This window comes from Phaethon aethereus (assembly GCF_964289735.1).
Source record: "Phaethon aethereus genome assembly, chromosome: 2".
Classification (NCBI taxonomy): Eukaryota; Metazoa; Chordata; class Aves; order Phaethontiformes; family Phaethontidae; genus Phaethon; species Phaethon aethereus.
Window position 1 is genome coordinate 145,612,164 of NC_138582.1, and position 24,514 is coordinate 145,636,677.

The 24,514-nt window shown below is 39.8% G+C and overlaps 1 protein-coding gene across 1 annotated transcript in view; it reads right to left on the reverse strand.

The window, feature by feature from the left end:
* Window positions 1–7,877, reverse strand: part of ANKIB1 (ankyrin repeat and IBR domain containing 1) — a gene marked incomplete at its 3' end in the record, with an annotated part of 59,108 nt that extends 51,231 nt beyond the window's left edge. The window contains exon 1 of the mRNA XM_082015033.1: window positions 7,663–7,877. Coding sequence (XP_081871159.1) covers window positions 7,663–7,850 — 188 coding nt within the window. The 5' untranslated portion in view covers window positions 7,851–7,877. The remainder of the gene's footprint in view (window positions 1–7,662) is intronic.
* Between the last annotated feature and the right edge of the window lie 16,637 nt (window positions 7,878–24,514).

Sequence of the window (24,514 nt, forward strand, 5' to 3'; positions counted from 1 at the left end):
TCAGAAGTCAAAACTTTTAAAAACTACTTTTAGAAAAGAAGCATATGCAACTATTAAACCTTCATAATTTTTTTCCCAAATGAGCTGTAAAATTGCCTGGAAAACACCAAACAAATTTAATCACTCAAAGAGTTACCATGAAGAACAAAAAAAAGATTAAAAGACTCCACCAGGATTTCTGAACAACCTACTGAAAATGTCCATAAATTCAATACAAATTTTCTTACATTGGGACCCTGTTGCTTTGGTTAATAACTCTCCATTTTTTCCATTTGCCCTTATTAGATGAAGAGCTGCTATTAACCTTCTTATTTTTCTGTTGCTCACATTTGTTTTGGAAGTACAGTTAGGAGAGGGAACACTCCCAACTGTAAACTTAAAAAGGAACACCAGTCTTACTGGCAAAGCATTGAATAGATTTTCAGAAATTTGATAAAGAAAGAATATATTTTGTAGCACCCTTCTCAGTATTTCAGCAGGAATGATGTAGGTCAATTTGGATCTCAAAGTTTAAAGGTTTACAGAACTTCTGTCTCAGTCAAAACAGTGGAGAGTGAAGTTGCCTGAAGTAGCCTCTTTTTTAATTGCATCTCCAGAAAAAAAAAAAAAAATCTGAAATTCAGAGCAGTTTCAACCTTATCAGAAAATAATCAACTACAGCACCTCTCTAAAGCCAGAAGATCCGCAAACAAGTTTAACAGGGTTTTCTCTGATAATTCTCGTTGACATATATTTTTGCACCACAAAAACCCCCTAGTATCTTCTCAACTTGAAAGAAGTCATGTTCTGAAAAACAGTCTGCGCACATCTCCCTCCAATACATCCAAAACTGATTTTCAATATGACTGCAAAAGGAATAAAACCCAACAAAACCTGGTATAGGAAGAGACAGTCCCAAATGTACTGTGACCAATGTGACGCTCCCTCCAACGTCAACAAATTTTCTGTCAAATTAATTCTACATAACATGTTGGTAATCTCAATGCACTTTTTTGATTGCATTACAATTGCTTAGACCAGCCCCTACTGAAACCTCTTAAATAGCCATAAAAACAAGATAAGATAAGATAAGATGACAAGACTGTAGCATACATTGACCTGAAATTCAAACGACCACTACTTTGATCTTCTGTAATTGCACTGCAGTGAAAAATACTTCCCAAATTACAGCAATGAAGCAAGAAATACTTCTTATAACCAGATTCTGGGCACATTTACTCTCTCTGTAGTCTCTCTCTGGCTAGCTTGGCTATGTCTTCAATGCAGAGTTCCTTTACTATTATTACTGATAGGCAGGCATCAAGAATGTTAAAAAAAGTGATTTTTTTTTTTTTCAGTTTCAGCATTCACCTCAATTTCCAGAATCTTCTGTATCAGGAAATCTTGTTTTTTTCTGTTCTAGAAAAAGAATCAGCTTCACAAACCCATCCTGCCTCCCCACAGCCTCATGTTTCTATCACCTCCTCCTCCTCCCTCCTCTTCAGCCCAGGACCAGCAGCAACTGCTACAAACACTCCACTTTTGGCTTGAATACTCAGTGCTCAGATGTAGCAGCATGAAGCACTCGACAAGGAAAATCTGTCATTGACCCAAAAAGCTTCCCAGCAAAGCTACAACACTGGAAGTCACACCACAACACACAGTGTGAAATGACAGGTTATCTAAGATGTTTTTTACCTTTCAACCACAGGTAGTGTCCTCGTGATTTCCAGCCACTCCATCTCGGTCACCCTCTGGAAAAGCCTATTCTCTTGTTATTCAGGAACGGTTCACCAACAGCCTGATCCTGGTAAAAACTTTCCAAATTGACAGCATTTCTTTTGAACTGAGCTGTCAGATGATCTCAAATGTACCTTAGGATTAGGTGTAAAAAAGCCTGAGGGCATTGGAGGTGTTTGATCATATGAAGACTGCATTTTCTGAAGAAAACAAAATTCCTGTGTGCTCTTTCTCTGTAGTATTTTTACACCCATTTAGTGAATGAAATTTAAAATATCCTCTTGAACAGGAGTCTTCTGTGAAGACCTTCATTCATAGGGAATCATGATAAATGCCTACAGTGGAATAAGACCTATTTGTATGTTGTACAAAGCTCTCAAAATCCATCTGTGCACCACGTATCTTTTATTATTTTGATGTTCCTGAGTGCCATGTAATTTTTTTCTCTTTCTTCCAGAAGTCTTTGCTATCACCCACTACAGACCATCTATTTATTAGCTTGCGAACAGAGTCTGAATAGTGATATCAATACAGCTTTGCAACACAGAGATGACACTTCTGAACTAGAGCTGTTAACAACTCAGACAAACTCCTCTCAGAGTCAGTGCTGACTCTAAGCACCACCAGCAGATGTCTAGAGATAAAGCACACTCAAATTGTTCCTGTGGTATGCACAATACAGTCCAATAAAGAAAACTTGAAACATTTAGTTCTTTGCTTCCAAAATGGAAAGTAACCTTCTCACGTTTTCTGGAGAGATTTCAAGGCGTGTATTTTCTTTTGTACCGTTCTATTTTTAGTAAAAGGCCACAGACTGTCAGGGGCTGGCGAAGACGGTAGCCCAGGGCAGGCAAGGCTGCTGCGGCTCCATGTCCCCAGGTCCAGCCAGCAGAGAGGCTGGGCTGCATTCCCAAGAGACACACACACACAAACACAGATATGCAACACATATATACATGTTGGTTCACACAGATATACGTGGACAGAAACTCTCAGCATTCACACGACCACAAACAACACTGGCAGCCTCATTCTGTTCCCCTGTCTAGGCAAGCACGACGAAGGTCCGCTATTGAGTAAAATACACATATAAACAATGTTGATCCCTTCAGTAACTGGCCTTGGATGCCGTTTATCCCGTAACTGGCCCTGGATGACCTGGACCTTCCAGTTACCTCACGTGATGGAGATCCCCAGTAACTGGCCTGAGACACAACCAGAACCTGCACCTGGATCCTCTCATCTCCACTTGCCTCAAACAGGCCTCCTGGCTGACCTGTGGACTTATGGCTGCTTTGAAACATGGCTCCCAGGCCGCTTACCCTACTCGCTGGCTAGTCCAGCTTGGTATTCACTAGCCATTACACATTGATAGATGTACTAACATATGCATGCACTCTGGTCTCTCCAGCTGCTGGCACCCCAGGCTCATGGACGCCTCTGTCATGAGGTCCCCACTTTAGTTGCTGGTACTTAGACCTCCAACCACAAACATGCACACAGCAGAGTCCCATCACGCAGGAAAATAATTAGTAATAGAGTTTAATGAGAAGATAGGACAGACTGCAGTGATTAGGCATGGTCAGACAAACATCATGGTCTGACAAGCCACCCGTTTCCATGTGACCAGCCCCGTTTAGCCCCTGCTCTATTGTCCCTATTGTGTGTTCCTTCCCAAACCACCTCGATCCCTGTGCTGGGTTGACCTTGGCTGGCTGCCAGGTGCCACCCAGCCACTCTCTCACTTCCCCTCTTCAACAAGACAGGGGAGAAAATATGACAAAAAAGCTTGTGCGTTGAGACATGGATAAGGCGATGGCTCACCAATTACTGTCATGGGCAGAACAGACTCAGCTTGGGGAAATCAATTTAATCTATTGCCAATTAATAACAGAGTAGGATAGTGACAAAAACAAAACTGAAAACACTTTTCCCTCATTCCCCCTTCTGCCCAGGCTCAACTCCACTCCTGACTCTTCTACCTCCTTTTCCACCGAGCAGCGCAGGCGGATGGGCAATGGGGGTTGTGGTCTGTTCATAATGCTTCATCTCTGCTGCTCCTGCCACTGTTCCTCTGTTCCAGCGTGGGGTCCCACCCATGGGATACAGCCCTTCCAGCAATGCTCCAGTGTGGGTCTTTCCCATGGGCTGCAGTTCTTCAAGAACTGCTCCAGCATGGGTCCTTTCCACAGGGTACAGTCCTTCAGAAATGGACCCACCATGGGGTGACAGGTCCTGCCAGAAATCCTGCTCTTGTGTGGGCTCCTCTGCACAGGCTGCAGCTCCTGCCAGGAGCCTGCTCTGGTATGGGCTCTCCACAGGCTGCAACCTCCTTCAGGGTATCTCCACCTGTTCTGGCATGGGGTCTTCCAGGGGCTGCAGTGTGGGTATCTGCTCCACCATGGACCTCTATGGACCGTAGCTGGACAACCTGCCTCCCCATGGTCTTCATCATGGGCTGCAGGGGAGCCTCTGCTCTGGTGCATGGAGCACCTCCTCCCCTTCCTTCTTCTCTGGCCTTGGTGTCTACAGGGCTGTCTGTCTCACATTTTTTTCACTCCTCTGTCACGGAGGTGCCACCAGCATCCCTGATAGGCTCAGCTTTGGCCAGTGGTGGGGCTCTTTTGGAGCCGGTTGCGTCCGGCATGGGGCAGCTCCTGATCTCTTCTCAGAAGCCATCCCTGCAGCCCCCTGATACCAAAACCTTGCCACATAAACTGAGGACAATCCCCTTCTGTAGACTCCTCCTGATGTGTGTCACGGCTGGGACATGGGGTGGACGGCTCTCCCGTCACAATCTCCTCCCTCCGATGAGCTTACCGGGATCTCCCCTGCCGCTCTGCCTCTGGGCTCCCCTGTGCTCCTGGGGGTGAGCCCTCCATCACACAACCTCACCCAAACTCTAACAGTACAACCCTACTAACCAGAGAGAGAAAATGAGATAGTTGGCAGTGACAGGGAGCTGCTGAGCGCCATGTCGTAACTCCTGGCAACTTCAACCAGTGCTTTGAAAATTCTGGTTCGTGCTAATTAGCTGTGACCAGCAATTTTTGGTTTTTAAACATTAAATGCTCTGTTAAAATAAACTTATCTGTCAGGTAAACATTATTTAGGACTGCAGACCAAGCAGAAGTTATACATTAAGTGAAAGCCTAACTATTTTCCATTTTTTGTTTTGACATTTCTAATATACCAAAGCATGCTATGATACTCATGAAGAACTATCATAGCAACAATCATAGTATTTTAACACATTCTTGCTGAATCTTGTGAAAAGAAATTAACAGCAAATATTCAAATTTTTTACAGCTTGATTATATACTAAATTCACTTTCTGGGCTGTAAATGCTGTACGAAAGGTGCAGCGGCCGGATGACTCTGACACCAAACTGTAAAACCATTGTGCAGTTCAAAACTGTTGAGAAAGTTTTGTTGGCTTAAGTTTCTGCCTGTAGAAATCCATGGTGGATTACACACAGTTTGTCCAGGCCGTGAGTTTTTATTTCATGACCCTTTCACCTCTTCCATTTTCTTCTTTCTTCACTTCTGAGATCGCTATACCAGGATGTCCCCAACTCCCTTTCATTGCAAATTCGGTGCCTGCGCTTTTACCGTGCCTTTGGACAGTCACCACCAGCCGTACATCTGGTAACAGGGAGTTTGTCCCTTTGCCTCAGTATCTGATAACAGCACTGCCAGGTGGGTTATTTCTAAACATCCCAGAATGTATCTCTCAACGTATTCTGTTATGCAAAAGGTGTACTGACAACTGCACTGCACTACTCGCTTCTGAGAAAATTTCACACAGTGAATCGTAAAACACGTCAGCTTATATCCACCTGCAATAATACAAATATGAGCCTACAAAGAAAAATTGAATGATATGCTATACATATAAGTAACATCTAGATTTTGGACTACAAGTTATGGTAGCTACAGATTCTCAAATATTTAAAATGATTAATGAAGATATAAGTATAAAATATTATAGTATCATGGACATCTCAGAATTGTAAATTTCTCTACAAATATAAACATATTAAGATTTATTTACTTTTAGCTACTATACTTTATCAATAAATCAAAGCATTCCTTTTCATAATAAATTTGTTTAACCTCTGCCAGAACTTTCTGTATCAAAAGGAAGAGGCTTAACTGGAAATCACTTGTGCCCTTTCTACTGTCAACTTTGCAAATAGGCACACTGTAAGTCTGATATTTATTCACTCTTACTACTTTGTTTAGAAAAAAAGGCTACATTTTTGTGCAATATATCTTAGACAGGAGGTCTGAACAAAGCCCTTAGAAAGTCAGCAGAAGATAAATAGTTAAAAAAACTCAGCAAATTACTCCTAGCAACAGTCCAGATTTTCAGAATCAGATTCTAGCAAATAATAGCACCTTCACTATGTTTACTGGCAAAAGATGTATTGCAAACTTTGGACTCAAACTAGAAAAAAGAATGATTTTTTCGATCATTTGTTTGCAATGTGTGCAAAATAAAATTGAGTTGTCCTATGACACTTCAATGCTAAAGGTCTGTGCAGCTAGTAGTAAAATATTTCTAAATTACCTTTTTTTTTTTTAAACACAAAGCAATTATTCGAGATCTCATCATAATGGTGCAATATGAATTAACTAATGGACTGCTCAGGAGATGGTAATTATGACTCCATTTCTTTCCACATATGCAAACCTTGTCCTTGTTGTTTCAATGAGGCTGTATTTTCTTAAGAGATATTTTCTTGAGAGAACCTGAAAATCTCAGAGAACAAATAATCACACAGAAAATGTAAATAAAGAGTGGATGCTATTTTAAACTAAATTTAGTTAAATTTTTCCTATAATTCAAGAACCAGGAGTAGGAGAAAGTTTGGGGATGTTAAGAAAAAAATGAACAAAAAGATTCAGTGATGAAATGAAAACAACAATTAAAACCAGAAATATAGAATACATGGGGGAGAAAAGTATTTAGCAAACATCAAGATAAATGAGAAGTTTTAAAGTATAAAAAACTGTTAGGTCAATCAAAAACACTGAGGAAAAATTTACGGTGGGAGGCCAGATAACTAGTAAAGTTACAGCACATGAGGGACAAAACAAACCTTATGAATGCGACAGGCCCTTCAGTAGATACACACACAGAGATGAAAAGAATATTAAGAATAATACAGCTGAGTGTATATTTCCGTTCTGGTCCCTAATATAAGGAAGAGGATATTTATGAAATTCTCTCTAACTTGCTAGCTACTGAAGAAGAGGTTGAGCAATGTCTACTCAGTACTAGCTTCATGAAATACTAGACTAGAACAGCTTGTACCTGCGATGTCTGGACATGGGTAAGATGTTAATCTTTAATTGATCTTACAGCACTGACAAAAATACAGAAGAATGGAAGTAGCTAACATCAGGGATTGGCATACACACTGACTGTGGCAATAATAAACTTACTCATTATCAAGATATTAATGTTCACTGTTATTATCCAAACTGAAAAATAAAAGCTGCCTGAATAACATAAGAATAAACATATATTGTGCCATCTGGAAGTAGATACAATCAGTATGGTATCCACTAGGTATGGCTTTACAAAGATTATTTTAAGACAGGAAAACACATCAAGAAGGGTGGAACAGTCACTATTTTCAAAGAACCATGGTAGAGGAGTCTTCAGGAAGCAAAGTAAAACTGTCCAAGACTAATGCTACAAGGAAGGAACAAAGATACTAAAAATAAAATCAAAAACTTTTATACCAGTCTGTGATTATACACTAATTTCCATGTTTTCTACTACTACTTAATGTGCTGCAACACAAACATGCATATGCACATATATACGTACATATATGTGCACACACATAAGGTTATTTATGACCTAGCTGACACTCTTGCATTTCTTAGCTCAGTTATTCACACCCAAGCAAAACTTCAAGTCATACTTACCCCAGTATCCGGTTCATTCCATGCCTAGCAGCATAATGGAGCGGAGTGTTGTGCTGGTACGTTTCTCCATAAGAAGTATTTGGGTCAAGAGTTTCTTTTAGTTGAGGGTTGCTCTCATAGATTTGGCAGGCCAAGTTTTCATCTCCATTTATAAGAGCTTTGCGGAATTTGGTGGTTGTATTTCCCATGTTGCTATCCTAGCTGTCAATGGCACTTTCTCCTTTCCCCTTCATCCACGTGTTGTACAGCTCTCTAACATGCTTCACAGCCTAAAAAGACAAACAGTATTTCAGTTATTCTGTAAAACACTCTTTCTTAGATGAATTCACCCAGAACACTGTAAGCAGGCATGTGAAGAATCACCCAAAGCTACAGCACTGCAAGCAGGCATGTGAAGGAGTACCTCGGGCTGTAAACTCTACTCATGAATTGCTGATGTCCTTTAAGGTAAATACACACAAATTCCCAATTCTTCACAGATTATTTCCCTGATAAATTCTGCCATACCTTGTGCCTGTTGCAAATATATTCACTACCTATACCCTTTGAACATAGCGAAAAGAAGAAAAATGGTAAATATCCACCTGTATTAGAAGACAGGGATGAACACTGAATTGCCATGGATGAGAAGTGAATCAGAAATCAGAAGTGATTTCAAAACACAGTACAACCAAAGCAAAAATCTTAAACAAGGAGGTAAAATTCTTCAAAAGCATGCAAGAAAGCAGACATTGGTTTATCTTTTACTTAAAGAAGATCATGTAAAAATGTGCTTGAAGCACCTGTGCTTGCGTAGGTGGGTGTAAACAGCACCTTTCTATGCCAGCAAGACGAATGCACATGAGCACAGGAATTACCACAGACCCATCTTAACAGTTCTTCTAAACAGACTCTTTTAAACACCTAACCCCATTTTTAAAATGACACTTAGAGATCAACAACGAATGGGTCCATACAATGCCAGGCATCATAATGGTACAAACCAACTGCACCTTACGAGTACTTCAAAGTATTTTCCAACTGCTATGCTCCACAGCCTCTCACCTTACCTGATGGAGAGGACCAGCAGATCGAGTTGCATAAAGACAGGGCAGACAGAGCATCTCTGCTCATGAGTTTATCAGGTGTGCAGTCGGAAAGAGCACATGCTGGTTTATGTCAGAGGGACAGACAGGGGACTCGGCACCAGGCTGCAGCTGGTAGCACAGTGAACCTTCTAGGTGGTCTCTTTTGTGCATGAGTCATCCAGACTGTTCCATGCCAGACCTTTCACCCCACAAAGCACACACTGGGATCCAAATATGCCAGGCACAGCAGGTTAGAAAAATGAGATTTATTATGTTGGACACATAAAATCAGGCAGGGCAGGAGCTGCTTTTGTGTCAAGTACCTTATATTCAACTTGTTGGGACTATCTCAAAACTTCAGTTGGCTCTCCAGTATGTTCACTGGTGCCTTGACAGCCTTACAGACAGAAGGAATAGAGGAATCCAAGGGGTCTAGAGCTGCAGAAAATCCAAGGGAATCAGGATGTGGATGCAATTCATGTGAAAAGGATTTGGGGAAACCTGGGGAAGAGCTGCAATGAGGTATTTTTGTTTCCCCAGAGTAGTCCTCTCACGAGCTGCTTTCAGCTACTGTTGTGAACTTAGGTGTCACGGTGCATCCCAGTCTTGCTATAGATTTTTCCAGATCCCATTCTGCACGAGACCCATCAGCAAGAGTCTTGCACTGTCTCCTCTCTACAGTTCCTCCGAGAGGTCATTTTGTGAAGGGATGGAAAAGACCACTTTCATCGTAATCTCACCAGTGCCATCAGGGCTGTTCGAGAAGGAGAGCGGTGGCCTTGGTTGCTCCATTTTCATCCCCTTTTCCTACAAAACCTTGGTGAGGCAACCCTTATTTTGGAGTTGTTGTGTCTTACCTTTTGATGTCATTGTGTGAGATAACAATGCCACTGCCCAATCAGCTGACTCAATATGCTAAACATGTTGCCCATGTTCTCCTCTGTGACCAGAGCTACCTAACAAGCAATTGCGTTAAGCAGCAGAAAGTTTCTCATAATAATAATAATAAAGTAGGCACTCACCTAAAAGCAAATACACAGCCTTCATACCTTTAGTTATATACACAAACCAAAGCCCAGATTGTTCAATCACAGTAAGGATTCTGCAGCATTTTCTACCTTTCCATCATCTCTATATTTTAAAAAATAAACCTGCAGTTACTATGAAGATACGATATTTATATTCTTCAAGAAAACCACTGCATGTTCACATTATCATGTCACAGCTCGCAGTGCTGTAGATTAATACATTTTCAGATGCAGAAACAGTTGCATTACTCTAAATATTGGATAGTTTCAGGCTTTAATGAAAGTCTGTACAAAACCAAGAAAAACTCTACATTCTTTTCAAACAACCAGTAATTCATATTACCTTCAGCAGCTAGGATCTCAAAAAAACTTGAAAGAATGATTTTCAGTAAAGTTTGTTAACGAGATTAGTTTACAGTATTATATTATCTGTCAATCCCTATCCACCACCAAGAGCTCTCAAGACTATAACCTCAATTAGACAAGAACAAGTGCTTGAAAGATACCACATTCCTAGAATCTTCATGAAAATCAATAACGAAGCTCCCACTGGTGCCCATAACGAGAAGAAAAGCACAAAACCTTCTTCCATAATTTGAAATTAGAAGGTAACGGCATCAATTGTCATGCACTTATTTCTGGAAATTAGCATAGATAGCTTGCGTGAGCTGCAGAACATGCTGCCTCTTGCCCAAAACTTGCCACTAAACAAACCTGGGTAGGGGTGAGAAAGGGTGTTGAGAGGATAAGGAGATAAGATGGTGCCCTCAGGCAGTCTGAGAAGAAGCTGGGGCAGGGCTGGTACTGTTGACATGTTGAAGAAGAGATCTGAATGGATTTAGGCAGGTGTCTGGAAATGCACGGGAGATTTGAGGGTCTGTGTAGGGTGGCTCTACAGAACTAAAAAGCTCAAGTTATTGCAGTGCAGAAATGGCAAGAATGTAAATTTCATTAATTCTATTGCACACCAGACAAACTTTATTTATTTTTGATGAGTATGGATATTTAGATAGTAGCACAGTCTTCAACAACTAATAATATAAAAGACATAGGCACATTGCTTGAACTATTACGTACATTATCATAACATCTGGGAATTTTAGGAATATGCAGCATGTACTGCATAAGTCACTGAGCAAAACAGTTACATCTTCCATAAATAAAGCTTGCAGCCTATGTAAACAATAAAGGGTTATACATGATAAAGGCATGATATAGAAAGGTGAACCAAATAAAAAGTGTAAAATACTTGTTTGCATAACAGGACCACTCTGCAAATGAAAAGATTCTCAGTCACAGGAAAAGAAGAATTTGAAGAAGGATTATGAAACACAACAATGATGTGGCTTTGAACAGACATAAGTGAAACCCCCCACAAAACCAAGAATCAGCATAAAGCTATTGAAAATTTAGCAAATGGCTAATGTAACTATAATCATCACATTATCAAAATAAAATGAAAGATGATAGAATGGGGATAGTCCATGAAAGCCCTTCAGGTGAAGGTAAACAGCTTATATTTGATGTGATAGCAAGAAACCAACCTCTAGAAGAATGCAAGGAGAGAAGTGACAGGGTCAAAACTAACTCAGAAAACAATTCCCTACCTAAAATACATGATACAAGAAACTGTACTAATGCCTTTCACTTTCATACGGTATCCACAAGGTCTTTCACCTTTAAAACTATGAGAGGCATTAGCCTTTTATGCTTTGGAAATTTGGTGGGCCATACTGTAGTTTTCTTTTTTGAATTAGCCATTAAACATGCTAGCAGAAATACAGAAAGGCAGGGGAGAAGCTGCCTCTGTACCCTGGCAGTAGCAGTTGGCTCCCAGCGTGTTTGGAAGTACAGAAGGAACCAAGATGTGACAGCTGCTGCCTCTCTCAAGCTGCCATGGCTGATGAATGCCCTGCTGTAAAATATTCAAGATCTGCCCATTTGCAGTCTTCAGTTCATCTTTCAGCTAACAGACCAAGTACATCCACCACCAAAGAAGCCTTTACCTGCACTGAAGGAGAAAAAGGCCAAAATATGAGTTGATGCAACGAAGTTCTGGATCTGAAAACGACTGAAAGGGGTCCAGTCTGCCTTCTTTTTTTGTTGCGTCTTTCCATTAAGAGCTTCCAACCCATTAGGTGCTCTCAGAGGACAGGAAGCTAACAAGGCCAATGCTGGAACCAGGCAGTGATTCACAGAAAGGAAACTCAGTTCATTCCTTCAAGCCCTCATTTCATGTTTTTGAAGGTGAAGGGCATGTAATACATGTATTTCCTCCTAAAAGGGAGGAAGTGGGTGGTGGGGAAGGGGCCGGGAAGGTCCAGCCAGTCTACAACGTCAGGGACCCGCAGAGCTCCCGTGGGCTGAATACAGGGGTTGCTAAAGCAGTTACAAAGCTCCTGGGCTCACACGGCTGGTGTGCAGCGTGTCACTGCTCTTGCTTTGCTGTTTGTATAAGCCCAGCATTTAAAATCCTTTGGCTATTTTTTACCATGCCATACTACAAAAACGTCACAGTCTAACAAAAATAACAACATAAAATGACAATTTTCAATTATTTGATCTTAATAAAATGAGACCTGAATAGAATTATACAGGACAAAGACAAGCTATTTGGTTGGTAGGCAGACCTATTCACTAATTATTCAAATTATGTGATAACAGAAGGGCTATATCATAGCCTTTACCGTAACCTCATAACATTTATCATAAACACAAATATCATAACCTTTTATACCAAAGAATACAGGGAAATTTAAATGCAATGTTTGCTAATTATATCCCATATATTTCAGAATTCCAAACATCTCACTCAAAAGTAGAAACTGTATTTACTACTCTACTATTCCCAAGCAGAAGTTCCAGCTTAAACAAAAAACCAAAATACTGGTTACACAACCCATTTCAAAGTCTAAGGAAAGATTCTTATAAACTCAAGTGAGTGGAATCATACTGTTCATTGCCAAAGCAGAGAAGTAAAACTTTTACATGCTTATCAGAAATACCACTAAAAGCAGCACGTAGATATCATAGCTCTATAAATATTTAGCAAAGAGATGGACACTCTCATAGGAGCTTGAAGACTGAGTACAAGATGAAAAAAGGGTGACTACACAAAGACATGGGTAGAGCAAGGTAACAATGAGATTTTGAGAGCAGTTGCACCAGCTGCCCAATTACTACTGATTTTTTCATGAGCATCATCATAGAAGTGAGTTTGAAGAAGGACAATTGTAACAGCTTAATAGGATTTTTAGAAGGAGTTGCTCCTTTGAAATACTGCCACGGTGCTTGCTAGAAATTTATGATGAAAGATAAAATATTGTACAAGCGGGATCAGGTGAATATTTTTGAAACATCCTACTTCTAACACTCATTTAGGGACCACGTATTGAACACACAAGTCTTTCATGAGATGATGTACTTCTCAATTCACATTTTAATTGCTTTAATACTGAAGCAAGAATTTCTCACTGAATGTCACACTAGCACATGATCATACAGCAGCCATTCTATATATTGGGGGATGAAGAAAAGAAGGGGAGACACACTGTGCTACATAATACTCCTTAGGAAATCTATCAAAAACGGTACAAAAATACTCAGGTTTAACCACAAGAAGATAATGTTATACATTTCTTGTACTAAAAAAATCTATTCTCTATATAATAAGCAAATATCAGCAGTAGATCTAATAATCATTTGCGACCATTATTTTATAATGTAACACTGTGTAATTCAACAGTTTAACCCTAAAAAGTTTGAATACAATTAGCAGTTTTTAAAAAGTGTACTTCGTATTCGACAAAAGTAGTTTTTCATGTAAACTATAAGAACACCATTGTGGAATAGCAGCATGAGCCAAGCTCAAAGAAGTAAGACTTTACACAGATCCTCATAATTAAAACTTATCGAAATAAAATACCTCTTGACTAAAATTAGTGTACATTACATGGTTTCTACATCCTTGGAAAGACAAGTGATAATGAATTGCCTACACAAAAAAAGCTGAGATTCTAAAATATTTACTGAAGAGTCCTTCATTATAAATCATAATTTATCGCAGAAGGGAATCACGCACAGCTTTGTGTTTTAAGAGAAAGCCTAGTAACCTGGTATACTTAGGAGGAGTGTCACATTGTGATGTCGGTAATTTTAGTCCTTGCTACTGGGATGGACTAACACAAACGAAGCAAGTCAAAAGTTATGTTCAAGAACTCTCAGAATACCAAGCCCTCTCCCAAACACAGCAGAAAAAGCCCTGGTTAGTGCTCCTTTTCCTCCCCTTCCCGCTCCCCTCTCTGCAAATTAAAGAACACCACAGTGCCAAAAAATTGCTCATTTTACCAAGAGGATAAAATTAAAAATGAATTCAAATGTGCATACCTACTTTATGTACAGCTGATAGAGATGTCTATAATTAAGATGTAGAAGTAAAAATCAGGCTAAAGCTAATTTTTACATGTTTACAGTAAAGTTTTAAGATTTGCCAAATTTTAATTAATGGGCAAAATTGCTCTTGCTGGATACCTGCATCTGGAAGAACATTTCTGCAAAGTTTTAAGTAACAAATGCACTAGCAAAGCTTGAGAATCAAGTTATGGAAGAGGGGTGGTGGGTTGTTTGTTTTTGGTTTGTTTGGCTTTGCTGTTTTGGGGTTTTTTTTTTTTTTTACACACTGAAATATTCTAAGGTTTGTGCCAAAAAGTTCTGAAGTCATCAACAGGAAATGATGAAAGCATCTCTGCCACTTTAAACCTCTGTAAATGGAGCTCGACATTATCAAATTCAGTGTTACATTTTACACACCAAAGTACAGACCAAAAAGAGAATTGATATGTCAACATCTCACCCTTTGTAGAACGATCACCAGAGTAACATATTCCCTGTGTTTTAAATGCCAAGGTTGAAAAGTGGCAATAACGTTCAGAGTTGACTTGAATAAAATGTAGTGTAGGGTAGAGACAGAATTAATGAGTTCCTTATTTATGCGTTTGTGGGATAGAGAGTCTAGCAACTTAGGTTACTATCTTTTTATGCTGGCATATGTACCAACAAGTAGAAGACTTAAAGCTATTGCTCAGCTCCATAATTTGAGACTTTGGCTTACTGACTCAGGCACAAGGACTTCCATCCAGGTGGAATATTTGCTTTCATACACAGCCCTTCCACAACTCCAGTTCGTGGAGAAAAAAGGATTTCAAGCATGGCTTTGGTTTTCTTTGCACTGATACACACAGGGATGCAACAGGGACAGCTGCAGCAGAGATCAGAAGAAGTAATGCCTTTAAGGAAAAAATTCTGCTTAGATGTGGCTAAAGTAATTGCTACATTAATTTTGATGGTGTTGTCTACAGTACTTGCATTCATCATCTAAATGAAATGTGGGGTAGGTACATACACATATAGAAAGAGAAAACAAGATACTGTACGGCCAAATCAAAGGTATACTGTGATAGTCAGATGAGGCCAGCATCCCCGCAGGTAGTCAGGGGAAAAAAAAAAAAAATCACAGAATCACAGAATGGTAGGGTTGGAAGGGACCTCTGAAGATCATCAGGTCCAACCCCTTTGCCAAGGCAGGATCACTTAGGGCAGGTTGCACAGGAACACATCCAGTCGGGTTTTGAATGTCTCCAGAGAAGGAGACTCCACAACATCTCTGGGCAGCCTGTTGCAGTGCTCCACCACCCTCACAGTAAAGAAGTTTTTCCTCATGTTGAGGTGGAACTTCCTGTGCTGCAGTTTGTGCCCATCGCCCCTTGTCCTATCACTGGGCACTACTGAAAAGAGACGGGCTCCATGCTCCTGACAGCCACCCTTCAGATATTTATAGACATTGGTAAGGTCCCCTCTCAGCCTTCTCTTCTCCAGACTGAACAGACCCAGGTCTCCCAGCCTTTCCTCATACGAGAGACTCTTACGAGAGATGTTCCAGTCCCTTAATCATCCTTGTAGCCCTCCGCTGGACTCTCTCCAAAAGTTCCTTGTCTCTCTTGAGCTGGGGAGCCCAGAACTGGACACAATACTCCAGATGAGGTGGCACAACTTAAAAAGGAGCATGTTTTGGTGCATCCTTTGTAGTTTTTTCTATCCTTAGGGAGCAGCAATTCATTAAGACGTAACAAAAGAGTTATCATTCCATAATTATGCACTGGAATATCCAATAGTCTCACCTGTAATTGCAGACCATTTCATATTCATTCCAGAGCATCATGTCTTTAGAAAATTATTTTAAAAATAACAAAACCCTCGAAGTTCTCTGAGGTCCAGGTAATGCTTTAGAGTTGTTCCCAGTGCAACCTTCTGTCAAGGCCTTAATAATCTGATTCCATTTGCTGTAGCTTAGTTAGTGATACAAGAGAGAGATTCCTCTTAACGGTCTTTTTAGCCCCTACTCATAAAATGCAGCAGAACTCTTTTAGGGCTAGCTCTTCATTCCTACTAAACAAATCTTAAACAGTATTAAATATCTGTACCCAGTGTAATAGTGACACTACCACCCTAAGACCTCCTCTATCTAGATCAGAAGGCAAAGCAGCACAAAAATAAATGTTTGACATTTTATTAGATTAGGTCAAGCTAAAGACAGACATGCTGGACAGTTCTAGCATTTTAATCTCAAGCATACTGTTTGTTTTAGTATAAAAAGCTCACCATAGACTGTTCCACTGACTAAAATAACTGAAAACACTTTTGATACAGTGCATAAAACACTGTTAGTTCAATAAATGTCTATAAAAGTGACTTCTCTACCACAGGTCAATGCTGATAACATCACTTTTTCATTAAGCAAAAGCGAGTATCACCCAGCCCCTATACAAAGAAGTACCAGCAGCTGATGACTCATAGGACAATTAGCACCAGCAATAAGCTGAAGAATAGGAACCAGAGACTGGCAATGCTCTTAAGCAGTCCAATGTCTCTCATGTTGGCAGCACAAGAACCCTGTTCAGACAGTGTAATGCTTCTCTGATTGGTTTCAACAACCCTCAAACATACATCATGCTCTATGTGTTGGCTGGTGTGGGAGCCTCTTTGCAAAAAAGACTCAAACACACTTTGCTTAACTGTAAGATAAGCAAAGACCCAGCTCAGTTCCCTAAAAGACAAATGTGTGTCCACTCCCTTATCAATTCCAACAGACAAAAAGTACACAGTGAAACCATCGCTAAGAGTTACAAGGGAATGGTTTACAGAGTAATGAACAGACGGATACATAGACACTATATGGAGCAAAAAGTCCAAAGAAACTTTTGGGTTCCTGTTAGATTGATCTGCTTAGAAAAACTGAGGGTAAAGACAATCAGTACTGGAGAACACTGCTAAGACATGACATAGTAATGAAGATGGCAATGAAGACGGCTGTAGAAAATCCTACGGGGAGCTTGACTGACCAAGTTAAATAGGGTGCAATGTGCCTTGACCCTGCCTTGACTGAGTTCAGGATGTATTTTTCAAGTATGTTTGCTCAGCTTAACACAATGTAAAAGCTGTGTTTAGATTCAGGTAAACAAGTTTGAAACTGCACTGCAGCCTAAAGCCAACCCTCTGGAGAGCCTCTGGTAGAATCTGTCCAGCCACAAGCTTTAATGTTAACCTCATTTTCAGTGGAATTAAACTGATACAATTGAGATCAAAACTTTTTGGCTGTCAAGGTATCCACAGAAAGCAAAAATAAAGAGAATGGCAAGACAGGGCTGCCCACGAGCATGCTCCTCCACGGTAAAATCTGAAAACCCCTTCTACATTTAAAAAACTTAGCATGTTCCTGAAGCAGAAGTCTCTCAGTTCGAGGAAGCATTTTCATAGGAAAGAGTATCAGTTGGTAGGGTCACACTGTCAGTGGATCTTGTAAATATGCAAGAGGTCTACACGGTGGACCTTAAAAAGTAAGGCTAGCTAGTACACAAGGTAGGTCGACTGCAATCTGACTGTACATAGTAAGCATCATTCCACAACTTTCTAGAAGCATACAGTCGCATTTAGAAATAATGAGTATCTGAAGTCAGTGCATTTCAACACAAGAACTACTGATTTTATACACAGCCATGTATTTTTAATAAAGTTAAAATTAAAAGGTGAACAAACAAATAAATCTAGAGTTTTCAATGTAGAATCTCCCAAAATATCACGCTGTCTTTCAAATCATCAGAGGAAAGCAACAATCACAGTATCCCACCACTGACTCCTGACTCATAACTACACTATAGACAGGACCAGTGCTCTACCTGTAGACTGCTGATAGTCTGGAGGTTGCATGTTCTGAATAAAGCCAGAAACACTTACTGTAATTTTTTCCATTATTATCCGAATCACTGAAAGCACTGTAAAGAATATTACATACCATTTCAAGGAATATGCAATTTATACAGAGTTCCCTATTTTAACTTAAGCAAGGTATGCTTTGAAGAGTGACAGAGTATATCTCTATGAGGTGCATTACAATTATTTCCTAAATATCTATGGGATGAATCTTTGTAAAATACACTCTACTTACATTAAAGAAGTATCTGTTTCTATGCTATTCAAGTGGAAGGTGAGGAAAGCACATTCAACTGTCGGAGAGTGATGACGAACAATGTTCACAAACATACTGGACTAGAAACAAACACGCACATACTTTTATTGTTTCCTGGAAGCATTCTTATGTGCTGGTTTTGTTCTCCATAAAGCTAAAAGACAATGTGACCCCACTGATCTTTCAAACAGATCTTGATTTTTTCCAGATGAATGAACAAATCAATTTCCTTTTAACAAAGAGGTAATTTAACTGGTCAGCACTCCTTCAAAGCAACACATTCATTTAAGGTCTAAACACAGAATCCAGGAGATCCTTGCTTGTCAAAAATGAGATGGATTCTCAAAGCAAAATACATTTTCTACACAGTATTTCACAAGCATTTTATGACATTTCTGAGAGCCAACTTTAGGAACTATCTAACACTTTCTAGTCCAAGAGGTACGCATCCTGCTTGTCACAGTGCTAAGTTTCCAGAATCTCAAGCCATCATTGCTAAGAATGAGCCATTCAGGTCACCACAGTGACAAGGATCATCACTTGCACCTTACATACACCAGAAAATTAGTAGAACTGCAACTGCTGCACTTCTGATAAAATATTTAATATATCCACTGGCAAAATTCAGACTCTGGCAGGGAAATGGCAAAAGATATATTGGATCTAATCTAATACTAATTTACACAAACATGTAACTTGAGGCAATATTTTTAACTTTTGCCAGAACACCTCTGCTGAAATATTGGGCTGTTTTTCCCACTGTGTACAAACTGTTTAATCATTTACATAAAGGCTGTGGTCAACAAAATTTAATTATAGTATGTCACTTACAGTTTGTATTTATGAAGACTATTCTTGACTGTAGCATAATTACAATGAAACACAACCTTGTTCCATGATACTGATTTTTGGTATCAAGATAAATATCAAGCCAAAGAAAACCGAGAGAGAGAACAAAGCTTATTAAAAAAATCCAAGACAACCTGAGCTTGAATCATAGAATCACAAAATGGTTTGGGTTGGAAGGGACCCTTAAAGATCACCCTGTCCAACCATCCCACCATGGGCAGGGACATCTTTCGCTAGATGAGGTTGCTCAGAGCCCTACCCAACCTGACCTTGAACACTTCGATTGATGGGGCACACAGAATTTCTCTGGGCAACCTGTTCCAGGGTCTCACCATCCTCATCATAAAAATTTCTTCCTGATAAACAACCCAAATCTACCCTCTTTCAGTTTAAAACCATTGCCCCGTGTCTTGTCACTACAGGCCTCGGTAAAAAGTCTCCCTCCGTCTTTCTTGTAAGCCCTCTCTAAATACTGAAAGGCTGCAATAAGGTCTCCCTGAAGCCTTCTCTTCTCCAGGCTGACCATCCCCAACTTTCTCGGCCTTTCTTCATAGGAGAGCTGTTCCAGTCCTCTGATCATTTTCGTGGCCCTCCTCTGGACCTGCTCTATCTGGTCCATGTCTGTCTTGTACTGGAGACCCCAGAGCTGGACACAGTGCTCCAGGTAGGGTCTCATGAGAGGAGAGCAGAGCAGAGGAGAATCACCTCCCCCAACCTGCTGGCCACGCAGTTCTGTTAGTTCTTCTATCAGTTCTCCTATTAATATAACCAACTTACCTGGTGGCTGATGTAGGCACTAATACAATACAAATGCCTGCCATTCTTTATAGAACACTTTTAGTGACCTTTCCTATGCGAGGCGAGCAATGGAGTAAAGAGAAATGCAAGTTACCAGAGTCCCTTATTTTGCAAAATCTGACCCATTTGGCATCAAAATTGCATGAAATGGAACAGAGTATACAGGCTTAATGTTACAAAGATTTTCAAGAACCGGTCTAAAAAAAAAAAGTATACTGTTTTACCCAAGTAATAAAATCTCTATGACTTTATTTGAGAAGATCTTCAGCTATTTACTTGAAGCTTCCACCAATATTAACTGTACAGGCACTGGCTTCATGAAATAGCTAACAGTGCTTGACAGCTTGTGGAACTTTCTCTGTGATCGCTTTCAGGGGTCATGCTGAAGCTAGACAGGGAAGACAGTAAAAGCAGTTATGCCATTTCTCCTATGCACTCACTATTCCTGCTGGCAACCAGATAAGGCAGTGGAAAAAGAGCAGCAGGAGTAACAAGCCTGGCTGGGCTGCCAGGAGCAAGAAACGGGGAAAACAGTTTGCAGTAGTCAGTGGGTGGAAAGTGAAAACAGAAAGGAGAAAGGACACTACAAAACCTTCATCATCCATGGGCCATTGTCATGCAAGCTAAATAAGGCAAAACCAGTAGGTGTTCATTTAAACGGAAGGGCCTACTAATAAAGGGCCTACAAAAGCAGGTGAATTGTGGTTGTCCTGAACAAACATTCCTTATTCTGGCACTTTTAAATTCTAGGAAATAACTGAGACTCCGTAAGTCTCTCACAATGATTTTTCTTTTGTTGAAGCTTTCTCAAGCAGTATATACCTATGCTACTTGCCAATACCATGCTCCAGTCAGGACAATGAAGCTTCTTTCAGAAACAAAGAGACAGCGAGGAAGGAACTCAAGCCGACAGAAATCCCTGCCGCACCACCCCTTACTCAGTATTGTGGCAAGGGGTTTTGTTTATTTTAAAGAATTCAGCCAGAGCATGACTCTCAGCCACTGCCTTGAACATAAGAGGTCAAACCAGTGTCATCTAATCGTGAACACGCACTGGCGTATCTGTATCTGTTGTGTGAGCGTACAAAATAACTACACACACTTCAAATTTTTCTCTAAGTCGTCCACGCTCAAACAGAATGTGCTCCTCCATATAGCTAGGCCTAGTTTTTCTGAAACATATTGTTGCTTTTATGACTTTGAAAATTACTTAAAGCCATCAAGACTGCAAAATCTCTAAAAAGAATGTAATTGCCTCTTTCTGTAAGTTATGACATTTCTCATGTCCAGAATACTGAAGTGCCATCACTTACTCAGAGACACCAAGTTCCTTACAGTGCATTATTGTTCATAATCTCATTGCCAGAATATACATCCCTAAACCAGTGACACAGAAAAGAGAGCTTTTGCCTTCATATTAGCAAACTAGTTGTTCAAACTAGTCTCCCTGAAGCATAAACAAACCATTAATGTTACTACCGTTACTGATCTCCAAGCTTAAGAAAAACTTGTTACAATCTGCTTTAAAATTAGTATTTATACTAAAAATCTGAGCCATAAGTAATGATAGAAATAAAATAATTTTTAATTTCACCTTTTCTGTGTTCTTTTCACAGCTAAGATTGCTGACAAGTTTGGAAGCATCAACCAGGCAGTTTCCTGCTCACTCCTGCCTGGCACTTCAGCTCACAAGCCCAAAGAATATTAGTGAACACAGATCTCCTTTTTTTTTTTTTTTCCTTTTCCTTTTAAAAGTCATGTTACATTTGTCTGTTACGGTCTTTCTTACACAGTAAAATTTTGATATAAAATTAATTCTTTATATTCTAAGCCACAACATTCAGGTGACCAGATTCTTACATCTTTTGTCTGCTGGAACATTTCACTATTGCATCTACTGTTTCAATTTCTTATTGCGCCTGAAAACAAAAAAACTCTCTGTTCATGCAAAAATGTGTCATAACAATAAAAGAGTATCTGTGCTCCAACAAATCCAATGGTATTTGTACTGATTAAGGCTAACCAGTTTGCAGTGGGTTTTCATTTTAAATTATTGCAATACTGGTGCAGAAAGCCAGGAATGGTTTTGTTTTGTTGCTTTAGCACACAGGCTACACCACACCGCACTTCACTAAGCAGCCTATATAATCAAAGTATTCTTCCTTCAGACAAAGTATTTTAAAAATTTTCTTCGTCCCCAATGCAGCAATTTAACAGCAACCTCCATGAATTTGGATTAAACAACATCAAGACATCTCTCTGGACATCATGGTTTAACCCCAGCCAGCACCTAAGCACCACACAGCTTCTTGCTCCTTCCCCCCATGGTGGGATGGGGGAGAGAACTGGAAAGGCAAAAGTGAGAAAACTCATGGGTTGAGATAAAGACAGTTTAATAGGGAAGGTAAAAGCCGTGTGCACAAGCAAAGCAAAACAAGGAATCCATTCACCACTCCCCATGGGCAGGCAGGTGTTCAGCCACCTCCAGGGAAGCAGGGCTGCATCACACGTAAGGGTTACTTGGGAAGACAAATGCCATCACTCTGAACATCCCCCCCTTCCTTCTTCTTCCCGCAGCTTTACACACTGAGCATGACGTCATATTGTATGGAATATGCCTTTGGCCAGTTGGGGTCAGCTGTCCTGGCTGTGTCCCCTCCCAGCTTCCCGTGCACCCCCCGCCTGCTTGCTGGTGGGGCAGCATGGGTAGCTGGACCATCCCTGACTGCTTCGCAACAACTGAAAACATCAGCACGTTATCGACATTATTTTCATCTCAAATCCAAAACATAGCCTCATACTAGCTTCTGTGAAGAAAATTAACTCTAATCCAGATGAAATCAGGACAGACATCATCCTACAGTTGTGCTAAAAGCTAAGAGAAGGCGGACAAGAAGGCTGTTCAATGGTATCTGGGGCAAGATTCAGACAAATTTGGTGGTCTGAACCTATTCTATGAAAGAAGTGCTTGACCTAGGTAAATGGCTACCTGATACAGCAAAAGATAAAGATGTAGAGCAACAGTTTCTGGATGAAAGCTACTGCCCCATTTCATGAAAGAATCCATGATTTTTCACAGAAGAAAGAGAGCAAGCGTTTTTACTGAGAAATGAAGGATCCTTGATGACAGTGAGGGCTCCTATCCCTGTGTTTGCCAAGATCAAGATTGAAGTAATCAGAAAGGATCAGGATGGTGCTGAGCTTCTGACAGAGTCTCCGATATCTTCTCCAGGGGAATTCTGTGCATGTAACACCAGAATGAGTTTAAAAGATGTTGAAGAGCTGCAGGAGTTGCATTCCTCAGTTTTATTTACCTTCTTCTGTATGCTACAGAGAAACTGTTTTCCTGGATCGCACCCTCAGAAATTGATATAATCCATTATCTTCCCTGCTAGCAGTCAGTCCTACATATTACAGAGAGAGTTGTGAAAAGCTCAATTAGACAATGAACAATCTGCTAAGGAAAAATTTTTTAGTCCAACAACTGATTGACCTTGTCCTGAAATCAGAATTCTTCATCATTCATATTTACTTATAAGCGTTCTTATTGTTTGCATCCACAGTGTCGAATACTCCAAAAATTTTAACAGATTCTTAGAGCCAGTGTGTTCTTGAGATGATGAGTGTAACTGATAGACGATTTGGAAACCTGAAGAATTGCCTGGCTTCTACAGCAGACTAAAAAAGTAAAAACTTTAATGAGTCTTTTGTAGCTACAATACTAAGCTAAAAAAAGAGGAATTATAAAAATATTAGACAAGCCTTAAAAAAAATATAAAAGCAAAACCCACACTTTTTTTTCAGCTTTATACATTTGGAAGGGTTGTAGTATAAATTAAAAATTACTGTAGGTCTGACGAAGACCGGTAAGAGTCCTTTGCTGTTTTGGAACTTATTTCAGACTAACGGGGGAAAAAAAGTGTCAGTCCCCAAAAATAAAGGCAAACTGCTTACAAATAAATATCCAAATTTCTAAATGGGAGAAAAACTAGTTTATTCCTACCTTGAAAGAATCCTATCCCTAACAGCAATTCTATTTCAAGACATTAGCTCAAAGGTAGCTGAAAATTATTTTTATTATATATACTCAAATTCTATTAATGACTGCTAGATTACTCCTTCAATTCTAACAATCTCATTTACCACTTCTACTGCTTATATGTCAACATTTTATTGATTAATACAATTTATTGTGTGCTTTCATGAAACAGCATATCTGGCTTGCAGCAAAATTTCCATTGGTTTTAGACTTCACAAATATGAAACCAAACAGATGATATATAACTTTAGTTCTTTTAAAAGTTTGCTGCTACCAATATATGCATTTTTCTTTCCCATTTTGTTCCAAAGATTATAAACATAGTTACAATGATGGTCATACTAGATGAGATACTTCTCATCTAATAAATTGTCCAGAGAGTTGCCAGCAGAGTATGCCAATGAAAAGTACAAAAACTGGGCCAGCATGAACTGATACTTTTCCACAATACTCTCCCAGTCTTTGGCAATTTACCACTTCATGAATTCTTGAGCCAGATGTGCTGTTTTTATGTTAATAACCTGTAATGCATTTTTCTTCCATTGTTTTG